The following is a 13893-nucleotide window of genomic DNA, read 5'->3' on the forward strand; positions in this document are numbered from 1 at the left end:
TTCCATAGTCCGGATCCGGCAGCAAGGTGTTGATCACGGATATATGCCACAGTGGACTGGTGATGGGAAGCACCTTCTTCATGACTCTTAATTGAAAATTAACCAGCCTTGCAAATGTTATTCTCGAGAGACCGGTCTGCCTCCAAGTGGCTATGCAAATTTCATACTGCCTCAACAGACAGAGCAGCAAGGCCCATGGTCTATGGCCAAACAACCGTCTACTAAATGGACACGTCTCCTTGGGTGAGCAGCAATTGAATTTTTGTGGGCTAAGCCTCAGAAAGATTTTTAACATCTACCACAGGAAAAGGCTACTGTCATCATAGTAGTGGTCGTTTTAGATGATGAATGGAGCGCTGAATCTTTTCAGACACTCACCCCAGTCAGATCTGGGTTGAATCCATCATCGTGCTTTAGCTCACTCAGCCACCCCAGTTCAGACCCAGCCATATGCAAATCAGTCTTGACCCTGTTCCTAATGGGAACAGTCCAACCCGAACTGCCAATCCAAGGGCTAAAGAACGATGATGGATTCAACCTAGATCTGTGACGGGGGGTGAGTGTCTGAAAAGTTTCAGTGCTTCCTCCATTATCTCCTTGTGTTTGCTTAGTTCGCCCTAAGTTAGTAGGGTATGCCCAGATGTGGGTCCCTTGCTATCTTTGCCACTGGTTTCAAGCTAGCCTGGCTGATGAATGGTGTTACCCCGAAACCGGTCCTAGGATGCTTCTTTCCAGTCCAGGGAAGACCTGGCTAGGCAGTTCGGGCTGGACTGTTCCCATTAGGAACAAGGTCAAGACTGATTTGCATATAGCTGGGTCTAAACTGGGGTGGCGAAGTGATCTATAGAACAATGATGAATTCAACCCAGATCTGTGACTGGGGGGAGAGTGTCTCAATAGTTTCAGGGCTCCATCAATCATCTTCTTGTGTTCTCATTTTAGAACATATATATTTTTATACAAGCGTGCAAAAACTCTCTGTCTGTTAGTCAACCTCTTCATTTTGTGACTTCTCAGGCACATTTAACGCAAGTGCCCAAGTACCTCTTTTGTGAGGTAAACTCACTTAAGAGTACTATCATAAGTGTCACCAGCCACCCACTCATTAAATGCATCATAAAGTGCTCAATTGTTGCATAACACATCCTCTGTGTGCTAATAACTTGTATTACCTCCAAACGGCTCAGTTGTTCTCATTTTATGAACCCCTGAAGAACAAGGTTACCGGACGGCTCCACATAACCAAGGACAGAATGCTCCTGTCATGGGCTCTTCTTTTAAAAATCCTTGTTTTCATGTGTGATATTGTTATATTGTCTGGCATGGAACGCCATACGCAAGGGTATAAATGAGTACACAGAACTGTAGCACAGCACCCTTGGTGACAGTGTCATCAGTATCCTTACAGATGAAGTATGGACAACATCTGTCCCACCGAGATTTGAGGCTGCAAATGTCAAATTACATTGAAATCTCAGCAGGGGGTTCATTGACCTACTGAACTTTCTTAACCGCGTACAATCTAAATATGCCAGAATTGGTGAAGTAATTCACTTTTGTATGTACTTGAAAAACACACAGAGCTAAGGTGGTCTGGTCCTGTCCCCCTTCATTTAACATAGAGTGCTAGTACTGCGCAAAGTTCAGCATGGTGCCATCCTCATAAGTGTAAAATAAGGCCTCTGCAGAGTGGAGAAGATTGGCAAAGCAGCTCATGTACAGGTTGAGAAGGAAAGGGGACCATGTAAATCCTGTGACCCCTCAGTTCAGCTTCCTGGACTGGGTTGCAGAAGAAGGCATGAGGACAATCTAGACGTTTGCCAAAAAAGAGCTCAGCCAATCCAGGGCTGGGGCTAGACAACCTACCATTGCCAATCTGTTGGTCGGAATGATGTTGACAGTAGTGCTGATCCAAGAATATCATGACCCCAGCATCACCACCTTTGACCGATCTGCGTACACCTTCATGTACTGTAGCACAACTAAGTTGGTGCTGAGGTGTGTCTTAAAACCCACCTGTAATAGGTCCATTGGGGCATTTTCTCCTGTACACGGAGAGGCGTCATCAAACCACCCCCCCTGGCGCTTGATGAAACGTGAGGTGGGAACGCTGCATCCTTGGTGCATCTACAGAGGAGGGAGTGTGGCTAGATCCTGTCTGTGTACCTGCTTTGTTATGGTCCAAAGCGAGTGTTTGTGCTGTACACGAGCTTGTTGCCTCCTCAGATGTGACCAGCATGTGCATTAGGCACTCTCTAAGGCACTGTCCACCACAGGTAGACAGAAGAATAGGGTAACTGGTTTATTAAAACTAATAAAAAATGGGGACCTAGATTCAGGACTGCAGGTATATAGATACTATGGCCATAGAAACTACGACAGCACCTATGATATATTATTCAAGCACACATACACACAGTCGCGGCCAGCATGACTCAGGGGTGAGGTCACACGGGGGGGTGGGTGGGTTTGCGCAGGGGAGGGGGGTGGTTGGGGTCTTTAATAATAATACATTTTAAAAAACAACAAAAAGTTAACTTACCTTCACTGGCCCAGTCCGGTCCTGCGTCGTCTCTGCTCCTCATAGGAAGCAGCCCAGGCAGCCTCCCTCCCCTAGCCAGTCACAACGCTGCAATGGCAGCGTTGGGATTGGCTGGGACGCCGACCACACAGGCCTCTATGGGGAGGCCATTTTCTCCATGTTGGCTACATGCATCCTACATGGAGAAAATGCAGACTGCGTATGACTGGGGCTGACCAAACAGTCAGCGCCCTCAGAGTGGGCAAGCTTCTCTTCCCTTGCCCTCGAGCAGGACCGCCCGCCTGCCCGCTCCCAACCAAACCCTTCTGCTTTCTCACAGTGCGCAGTGCGAGAAGCAGAAACAAAAAATTGTATTTATAATAACCATTTTATGTTTCTGCCTCTCGCACTGCGAGAAAGCAGTGGGGCAACGCTCCTCCGCCCACATGGAGGAGCCACCCCTGCATACACACCCATCCACATGTAAGCTACTTGCCCGAAGGGCAAATACGTTCACAGACAAAACATGGTCAGGCCCACATAGAATCATTCTATATGCAAATAGACAGGCCTGCTCAGAAGTGGATGGATTATGCATGATTGTGAGAGCAGATGATAAATGGATTAATTAGCGTGAGTGGGTACATCATTGCCTACATGTGAATTGAGGCTTCTACTTTCAGATGACTTGAGCAGTCTGATGGGGTTCTTTCCTCTGCTTCAGTATGCTTTTTTCTTTGCTTGCTCTGCTTTGTAAATAGTTTTCAATAGAACATTTGAAGAGGTTCTCTACTTTGTGCCAAAGTTAACAAAGATTTTTGTTCATTTTTCCTTAGCCTCCAGTCTCAGTCGAGTGATTGTGCCAGAGAAAGACCATCCCGCAGTGGCATGAACAACTTTTCGACCTGTCCACGTTCGAACCGGGATAGTCTACCTCTTCCACTGAACAGACCTCGAGATGGATTTGTTAGCCTTTGCAATCTTCAGCCATATGCAACTGCCAGCCTGAACTCTCTGAACAGAGCTGACCTGTTCTGGAGCAACCCCAAGCCGTCTAAACTTCTTGTGGATCACCAGCCCAAAGAAGTTCGACTGCGGAAATCCATCACCAACTCAGAAGCTGCCTGCAATTCGAGCGATACTAAGCCTAATTATGGATCTCGAGGAGGAGGGAGCTTTGTTGAGAGGTGCCAGGAATTGGCACGTTCCACTGAATTTAATAACTTTGATATCCGACGGCACAGCCACTCTGTGGAGCCTGAGGGACGTCCAGTCTTGAAAAGCAAGAATCCACGGTCGCCGAGCAGCCCGGTGCAGAAACCCACAATTCCAAGCCCAACACCTTCACTTAGGACTGCTTCTCCTTCATCGCCTGCTAAAAGTATGGCTGTTGGAGGGGCTGAAGCACCAGTAGGATCCCCAAGCCTGCCACTAGTTCCGCAGAAACCAAGGTTGAATGAGACCTCCTTCTGAAGGACTTTTAAATGCTTGGATAGGAAATGGAAAATGCCTAAATTCTTCAAGCTTGGTGTTTGGTCATCCACTCAATTGCAGGCGCAACGCATTGCGGGACAGGAGTTAGACTTTTATACATTTGAACACTATTTTTCAAGACTATAAAGAATGGCTTAATTATTTGTATGTACTGATGTCTTCTGGCTGAAGCAATGAGCACATAATGCGATCTAAAGAGAGCCATCTTCCAAAGGACATGCCTGCCAATCTGATGGGTATAGACATGGCCGTATGGGTGACAGATCAAACACCGCCTGGAGTAAGGTATTTTGTTGGGAACCCGATGAGCCATTAATAAAACATTAGGTTCCTTATAAAATACAAAAAAATCAATTAATGGTTAGAATTTGCTAGTCAGAATATTCCAGTTCTGGCACAGTTTGTCCTGGCCCTGAAAAGCAAATACAGTGGTGCCTATGCCTTAAATGAACAACTATTTGATGCATTTCCATAATGGAAACCTGCAACTCATATGTCTCCTCGGTGCATAAGGAGGTTTGTATGGAAAGATGCACAACTCTAACACGAGTGCCAGATTGCCTCTTAATAACATGAGACCTATATGGGTGTGTCCGTAACACCGACAGATGTCTTAGGTCTTCGATATTATGAGAACTGCCTGGAGTTATTCATTTGGCGTATGATAACTTCTTCCCCTGTAGATTGGCATTAAAAAGCAGTTTGAACATGACCTAGACAGAGTTCATCTCAGTCCTCTCAATAGTCAACAAGCTTCCACATAGGGGCTAACTTACTTCACCTTTGGCTCGTTTTCATGTCCTGTTGCCTAAGGCTACGTCTAGAAACTAAAATTCACACATTGAGATAGTTCAGGCAGAGCATGGATGAAATACACTGGTGGAGCTTTGCACTGCTCTTAACAAGTGTGTGGTTAGTCCAACCTTTTCCCACTAGAATAGTTGCTTTTTCCTTACTTTGTGCTCCTCAAAGTGGGCTCTGCCCTCCATGTTGCGGTCTCCACTGAAGCAACATCACCAGCTGCACTTGCAAGGTTGATTATGTACTCATGCAATAGTATCCAAGAAACAGGGTCACTGGCAAGGCATGTCAGAGGGTCACAGTACTCTAGAGCTGTTGGCTAGGCTAATATGCGGTGCTCCTTCAAGGAATATGTTTACATTTTTGGAAAAGCTTTGGGAAGTGTATCATTTCAGGCCAAGGCGTTCAGATTTTAGAGAGACTGTTCTTATAGAAAACATTAACTAGGACTTTAACCTAATGCAGGCTTGTTGAGGTTTACTGATGAAAGGTTGCGCCATAGGGTGACACTCTAGCTATTTCGCGCAGCTTTCGAATGCCAGACCGGATTGGGCCTAACTTCTCCTAAGCACAGACTTTCCAGTGAAGAAGCCTTTCATGTGACTGATTGAATAAAAAGGCAGAAGCCACGAGCCACCTGTGTGTCCACCAGAATCTCACTAGGGGTAATTGGTTTTATAGTTACTAGACTCTTCCCATGATTCGTGTGTACTTGTTGGAGACTGTGTAACATAACTTAATGTCCACAGTGAGACAGGCAAGAAAATCTTGTGCTTGCTTCCTGCTAAGGCACATTTAAAAGTCCAGTTCCTTAGAAAAATTAGAAATAGATTTTTCTCTTATATAGGTTGGCAGCAAGGGTGCACATATTGCAGAAGTTAAACAGTCTGGGGTATCCCAGTACAGATATCTTTCTGTCTTAAAACATTGGACATACTGATCCTTTACCTGTCTTAAAAAAAGGCTAAAGAACAAACAAACAATAAAACAAGAATAATGTTAATACTGTCCCTTGTAAACATAGGACATACTCCCCAGTGCTTTGGCAAATGAATGGTTCAGTTTGATTTTGGAACCTGAATGACTCCGCACGCCAGCAGGACCATGCCGATGAGAAACATGGGCTGCTATTCCCGTTACATACCTGATGATGCAGAGAATGGCCTGGATACTTTTTTTAACTTGTGTGTTTGAAATCAGAAATATCTTCAATACATTCCTCAGACGGCAGGGTTGAGGGGACAGAGAATACCTTGTTGCTGAAAGCATTTCCCTGCTATGCTGCCACTGAAGTAGGTGCTCACATGTAACACGCTGGCTGCTTACTGGAAAACTCTTTTCTTTAAAATAAATATTTATGTTTACTTAATGCCTTTTTCTGAAATACTGTCTTTATTTGAAAAATCCCATGATCTGCAATTCATGTATCTTAATATTGGGCCGGGTGGGCATATAAACGTATGCATTTTATGGGGTTATAAGTTGTGGTCCACCAGGTTTTTTTTATCCTTTTCTTTCCTGTGAGAAGTTGGCCTGATGTATGATGTCACTAGTTATAGTGTACACCTTATATCAGTCCAAATACCCTTATGGTGATTGGTTGTAAAGTCAACCTTATAGACCAGCTATCCTAGTGGTAGCATGGACAAGAGCAGTCTTAGGCTAAACTCTGAATGGCATGTGAAGCCAGCTGTGATACCATATATAATCCCTTGAATACCAAATGAAAGGACACCACAACAGATATATATATAAAATAAAGTGTATTTATTCTAAGCAAACCCTCAGCACTCTTTATGAGATTAGAGGTAAGTACAACACAGTCTTATTGATGCATACAGTAAGTCACACAGGTAAGTAATACAGTTAGGCCCTAGGGGCCACGCAAACCATATACTAAGTAAGTGGTATAAGGACCACTGTCACGGAAATAGAGTAGGCCTAGGCCTAGGGAATCGATGGGGCTACACTGCACTAGCAACAGTTAGGAAGTGGGAGGCCCACGGGATTCGTATGCAGAGTGGAAACACTCACGCGTAATGCGTAAAAGTCACTAGCAATAGTACAGTTTAGAAATAGATAGATTTAGGACACTTCCGGAGCAGCTAGGAAGTTGAGACTTGAAACTTAGACACTAGGATAGTCACTATCCTGATGAGCACCGGAGTACCCAAGTTACCTAGCCCACAGGCTGCGGGTGCATAGGGTTGAAGTTGCGTCGGGTTTCGTCGTCGACTCCTATGGATGCCTGAAGAAAGATGCTGACAGGCAGTCAGTGAAGAGTGTCCGGTGGATCCCAAGGCTGGGATCAAGAAGAGCAGAGACCTGCAAGCAGAGGGGACAGAGTCAAGATCACTAGCCAGTGACCACGTGGAACCAGGAAGGAACCAGACGATGTCGTGAAGAGTTGCAGGTGAAGGTGGAGCTTGTCGCTGCAGCCAGGAGGACCAGGAAGCGTCGAGGACGACCAGGACCAGGAGGCGAGCTGTCCCACGAAGGCTCTTGCTGTCGGCGGCGTCGAAGTTGGACTAGGACTCACCAAGCCTTGGCAGGCGGAACCCACGCAGAATGAAGGACTTGCTTCTGGTGCAGACCAGGAAGGTCTGGGGTGCTTCTCGTTTTCAAAGAAGCAGGAGCCAGTCTGGAGGAGCCAAACCAGCGGTGAAGATTACGGGATGCGTCGTCACAAAGGCCACTAGCCAGCGGGCAAGCAACCGGACAGACGCGGCAAGCCGGAAAATGCTGAAGGGCCCCACGCAGGACTCGTTGAGTGTGGGGGGCTGGTCTTCGGTGCAGATGGTGCTTGGGGGTGGGGCTTCTCAATCCCCGGTGCACAACTTCGAGGGTACCTCAGAAGCTGCGCTGTAAGTTACTAGCCACTTTTTCCAGGTAGCCGGTCCCACGTCGCTCGTCGCCTCCACGGATCTCAGCTCTGCTGCAGATGTGGATGAGGGTCGGAGAAGTCTGAGAGTCAAGGCTCTGGTCGGGCTCTGCAGTCGGTTCCTCGTAGAACGTTCACAAAGCAAAGGGTAGTCTCTTGATGGTGCCTGTTTGCACAGGGTAGCCACTCCTTGGCCACAAGGGAGATTCTTCAGTCTTCTTCTTTCGTCGAATGTCGAAGGTCTAGAGTTTCTGTTGAAGATTGCAGGTTCAGGATAATCTAAAGTCTTGAGGCCCAACTCCCACTCTTATACTAATCTGGGGGGCTGGGATACCTGCTAGGTCACGCCTTATGGGTGGGACCTGGGAGGGGGTGGTTACACCCACTTCCCTTTGTCCAGTTTCGCGCCAGAGCTGGGGCTGGAGTGCCCCAGCACCGGTTTGAACTGGACTATGCAAGGAACACCTTGTGTGCCCCAGGCATGTCTCATTCCTTTCAGCCCACCCTGCCCCAATACACTAAAGGCTGTCTGGGGAGGTGCTAGCACCTCCCCAAGCAGGAAACCTATTGTCCAGGCCTCCCTGGCTGGGATCACTCCCAGCTGCAGGAGGTCAGACTTGTGTCGTGGCAGCAGCATCCATTTTGTGATGCTGAGGCTTTGGTCAGAGGTTACACAGCAAAGTAGGATTTTAACATGTCTCTCCCTCTAGAAGGGAGGAATAATATCCTCATCACCAGAAATGGTATGGGGGTATTATTCCAAAGTGTTAGACACCTTACACGACATGTTTTGATACAGCCCAACCATAGTTACCATAACCGTTTAAGATTATAAGGCACTTTAAGAGTATATGGTAGGCTATATCATAGAACAGCTATAAGGACATGGTTCCGAAAGCTGCAGACAGGCTCAGCTCATGCTAGAGCACCATCTCACATGTTACCAAGCACTCTGCCTCCAGGATTGTTAAGGCCTGCCATAGGAGTGACTGATAGGTACACATGTGTCTATATATAAGGGTAGATATAGGCATACTATATCTAAGCAAGGGGTGATTACACGACCTTGCCCCAGCTGAGTGATCAGCCAGTTGTGTCTGATTGAAAGGCCAGACCAGGGGTGGCATAATACATGCTGCAGCCCCTGGGAGGCCTAGGGTACACCTATGCCCTGGGTACCTAGGGTACACTGTACAGGGTCCAATAAGGTGATCCTTACCAATTGGTTATGTACCTAGGGTACATGGAGTCCATTTTACAGAGAGAGCAGACAGCCTGAGACCCTGAATGGCAGGATCTCAGGCCAACTAAGTCGAAAAACCAGCTAGACACTAGGCAAAAAGTTGGGGGTAACCATAGTCAGATATCCACCTTCCTACACAACCCCCCCCCCCCCAAACGAAAGGAGATAAGGCTGGCCTTGACAAGGTAAGCCTCTATTGCCTGAGTGGCCATATAAGGAAGAACCAGCACTGGCATGGTTACCCCGTCTCATGGTCCACTAAGCAATCCCTCATCCTAAAGATATCATAGGGTCTCCACCATAGGGAATCTCTACCTTTGGTGTGTCTTTGCAAAGTAAAAGGCTGGTGTTGAGATGGAGTACTGAAGTGAGTGTCCCCAAAGTGAGGCCTCAGCTTCCTCCAATCATCCTCCACCATGGATGCCTTTCTTTCTCTAACTGAGTTGCACTGTGCTCTCAGGGTCAGCCTCTGGCTACCTAAAGCTGGAGGCTGGGTCCCTTTTGTGGGCTTACTGGAGGGACAGGTCAGGTTTGGGGCCCTAAGGTCCCATGTTTGCCTGTGCCCAACAGAATCCCTCTGGGGGAGGTCCCTAACTACCTGTGACGGGGATCCCTCAGGAATGTTTTTACCCATCACCTGGCTAGGGCAACTAACCAGGCAATCCTCATTCTTTTGATGGGGGGGTTCTTGTGGACAGGGGCCCTCTTGGGGTCCACTGGCCTCCCTGACCTCTGCAGCCCTGGGCTGACTGAGGCAGGGTAGAGAGAGGCAGGCTACCTGCACCAGACTGGGTCCCACCTTGGAAGGGGCCACTGACATCAGAGGCTCTGCCAGGCCAGGCCTGGCTACCTCTGGGGCAGTTCCTTCACAAGGGGTGAGGTCAGATCCCTGAGGAGGCTGACCTCTTCCTAATGTCTGGGGAGAGGGAGACTTTTCTTCCTCCCCACTACTCTCTGTTTGTGTGGAGTGATCCATAGTTTCAGGCTTCACTACACCTATATCAGTCTGAGTGTGGGCTGAGACCATTACAGCCTTGCCAACCTTTTCAGGAAGGCACTCAGTTTGTGTTTGAGCTGTGACTGTCACAGCTCTGCCAATTTCTACAGGGAAGTCTGTCTGTGCCTGGGCTGTGGCTACCACTGCCCTTCCAACCTTTTCAGGGAGGAAAGCTACTTGGACAGGGGTTGTGACTGGCACAACCCCACTACCCTTTTTGGAAAGGCCTACCATTTTAGAATGGGTGTCTTGTTCAACTCCAGCCCAAGCTGAGAGTTCTAAGTCATTCCCCAGCAAGCAGTCCACAGGCAAGGTTGGAGACACTGCCACCCTTTTAGGGCCAGTGACACCTCCCCAGCTGAGACATACCTCTGCCATGGGATGACTGTTCTGTTTGCCATCAATGTTAGTTACCTGGTATGAGAAACCAGGCAAAAGCTGTTCAGAGGGAACTAGCCTATGGGCCACCATAGTGATGCTAGCTCCAGTGTCTCTGTAGGCCTCAGCTTTTCTACCATTGATGTAGGGTTCCTGTCTGTACCTACCCAAAGTGTTGGGACAGGCAGTGAAGTTGGCAAACCCCATGCCACCATCACAGACAAGAGTAGCTGCTGTAGGGGAATTGGCCAAGCCAGGATCCCCCTGTGTTCCCCAAGAAAACCCAACCAAATTTTTGGGGGCACTCCCACCACCTGGGGGATTACTGCTGACAGTAATAGGTGGTGTGACAGGAGTAGTTGGAGGAACAGTTTTGTTTTTAGCCTGTGGACAACTGCTGTCAGTTTTCCAATGCCCAGGAGTTTTACACACATGGCAGTAAGGCTTTTTAACTGTGGTAGAGGAGGGAGCTTGGGACCCACCACCCTGTGTGGAGTTTTGGGGCCCTGAGGAAGATTTCTCTTTTGCTTTATCCCCACCCTTCTCTTGAGGCTTGGTGGTATCTTTCTTTTGGTCACCACCCTGATTTTTAGGCCTAATCCTGGTCCTGACCCATTTATCTGCCCTCTTTCCCAATTCTTGGGGAGAGGTCAAATCTGAGTCTACCAGGTGTTGATGGAGAAGCTGGTTCTGACAATTACTAAGGATCTGCTCCCTCATAATCAAGTTGTACAATCCTGTATAGTCCTGCACCTTGCTGCCATTTAACCAACCTTCCAAAGCCTTAGTGGCACAATCCACAAAATCAGACCAGTCCTGTGTCTGTGTCTTCTGGGTGTCTCTGAACAACAACCTATATTGCTCAGTGGTTAAGCCAAACCCATCTATCAGAGCACTCTTCAGGACTTTGTAATTGTTTGCATCCTCATCACTGACTGTGAGGAGCTTGTCTCTACTTTTGTCAGAAAAGGAGAGCCACAAGATAGCTGCCCACTGACTTTGGGGTACCTGCTGTACTTTGCAGGCCCTCTCCAAAGCAGTCATCCATTTGTGGATGTCATCCCCATTCTGATATGGGGGGACTATCTTGCTTAGGTTTCTATGGTCATAAAACCTATCCCTATCTCTAGGGATGTTGCTGCCACCAGTGGGTTCTGACCCACACAATTTTTGCTCTCTAGCCAGAGCAAGCTTCTCCTTGGCAAGGGCAATTTCTTCCCTCTGAATCCTCAGATTAGCTTCCCTCATTCTGGCTTTATGCTCCTTTCTCTCAGGTGAAGTCATTCCCCTGTGAGAGGAAGCATTAGAGATGCTAGAAACATGGGAGTGGATGGATTCCCTTGAAGGGGATCTGTCCCTCCTGCTTCTCTGTGAAAACCTACTTGGGGGTCTGTATGGGGGGACCCCATGCAAACTCCCATGTAAGCTTAGGTTAGCCTGGCTAAGTCTTCCTACTTGGCCCTGGCTGTCTACCTCCCCATCTGAAGCCCCATCTGACTCCTCTGTGGTGGGTAGACCCTCCTCTGTACCTAGGGTATCTGCCTGAGAGGCCCTAAGAGTATCATACTCCTCTAGGAGCTGTCTTAACTGAAGGAGGGTAGGGTTTGCACCCTGTTTTATTCCTCTGGAGGTACACAATTGTCTCATCTCCTGGAATGTTAAGGTATCATACCTAGAGGGGGTCTTCTGCAGACCTGCCCCTCCAGAGAGAGCATCTACTTGATCTCCTCCCAGAGGCATGATCTAGTGAGGGTGTGGTGTGTGCACCTACCTACACTAGTTGTTTCTACTAAACCTCTCTAGTAGTTGTAGTCAGGGTGTGTTACTCCCTACAACTACTAAGTCCAGTAGGACTTAAGTATTATAAACTATGTTATATGTACCTAGACAATATCTGTGTGATCTTTCAATTTAGTATCTCAAGATTACAATGGTATTACAACAGCAAGCTCAGATCCCAACCGCTGCTCACCAATGTGAGAAGTTGGCCTGATGTATGATGTCACTAGTTATAGTGTACACCTTATATCAGTCCAAATACCCTTATGGTGATTGGTTGTAAAGTCAACCTTATAGACCAGCTATCCTAGTGGTAGCATGGACAAGAGCAGTCTTAGGCTAAACTCTGAATGGCATGTGAAGCCAGCTGTGATACCATATATAATCCCTTGAATACCAAATGAAAGGACACCACAACAGATATATATATAAAATAAAGTGTATTTATTCTAAGCAAACCCTCAGCACTCTTTATGAGATTAGAGGCAAGTACAACACAGTCTTATTGATGCATACAGTAAGTCACACAGGTAAGTAATACAGTTAGGCCCTAGGGGCCACGCAAACCATATACTAAGTAAGTGGTATAAGGATCACTGTCACGGAAATAGAGTAGGCCTAGGCCTAGGGAATCGCTGGGGCTACACTGCACTAGCAACAGTTAGGAAGTGGGAGGCCCACGGGATTCGTATGCAGAGTGGAAACACTCACGCGTAATGCGTAAAAGTCACTAGCAATAGTACAGTTTAGAAATAGATAGATTTAGGACACTTCCGGAGTAGCTAGGAAGTTGAGACTTGAAACTTAGACACTAGGATAGTCACTATCCTGATGAGCACCGGAGTACCCAAGTTACCTAGCCCACAGGCTGCGGGTGCATAGGGTTGAAGTTGCGTCGGGTTTCGTCGTCGACTCCTATGGATGCCTGAAGAAAGATGATGACAGGCAGTCAGTGAAGAGTGTCCGGTGGATCCCAAGGCTGGGATCAGGAAGAGAAGAGACCTGCAAGCAGAGGGGACAGAGTCAAGATCACTAGCCAGTGACCACGTGGAACCAGGAAGGAACCAGACGATATCGTGAAGAGTTGCAGGTGAAGGTGGAGCTTGTCGCTGCAGCCAGGAGGACCAGGAAGCGTCGAGGACGACCAGGACCAGGAGGCGAGCTGTCCCACGAAGGCTCTTGCTGTCGGCGGCGTCGAAGTTGGACTAGGACTCACCAAGCCTTGGCAGGCGGAACCCACGCAGAAAGAAGGACTTGCTTCTGGTGCAGACCAGGAAGGTCTGGGGTGCTTCTCGTTTTCAAAGAAGCAGGAGCCAGTCTGGAGGAGCCAAACCAGCGGTGAAGATTACGGGATGCGTCGTCACAAAGGCCACTAGCCAGCGGGCAAGCAACCGGACAGACGCGGCAAGCCGGAAAATGCTGAAGGGCCCCACGCAGGACTCGTTGAGTGTGGGGGGCTGGTCTTCGGTGCAGATGGTGCTTGGGGGTGGGGCTTCTCAATCCCCGGTGCACAACTTCGAGGGTACCTCAGAAGCTGCGCTGTAAGTTACTAGCCACTTTTTCCAGGTAGCCGGTCCCACGTCGCTCGTCGCCTCCACGGATCTCAGCTCTGCTGCAGATGTGGATGAGGGTCGGAGAAGTCTGAGAGTCAAGGCTCTGGTCGGGCTCTGCAGTCGGTTCCTCGTAGAACGTTCACAAAGCAAAGGGTAGTCTCTTGATGGTGCCTGTTTGCACAGGGTAGCCACTCCTTGGCCACAAGGGAGATTCTTCAGTCTTCTTCTTTCGTCGAATGTCGAAGG

At 48.1% G+C, this 13893-nt stretch overlaps 1 protein-coding gene across 2 annotated transcripts in view; it reads left to right on the plus strand.

Moving 5' to 3' along the window:
* SHKBP1 (SH3KBP1 binding protein 1) overlaps window positions 1-6185 on the plus strand; it is a 231297-nt gene extending 225112 nt beyond the window's left edge. For both annotated transcript variants that reach the window (XM_085625394.1, XM_085625395.1), the window contains exon 18: window positions 3358-6185. In XM_085625394.1, coding sequence (XP_085481520.1) covers window positions 3358-3994 — 637 coding nt within the window. In that variant the 3' untranslated portion in view covers window positions 3995-6185. The remainder of the gene's footprint in view (window positions 1-3357) is intronic.
* Window positions 6186-13893: the final 7708 nt, after the last annotated feature.

Source organism: Triturus cristatus, chromosome 9, assembly GCF_964204655.1.
Source record: "Triturus cristatus chromosome 9, aTriCri1.1, whole genome shotgun sequence".
Classification (NCBI taxonomy): domain Eukaryota; kingdom Metazoa; phylum Chordata; class Amphibia; order Caudata; family Salamandridae; genus Triturus; species Triturus cristatus.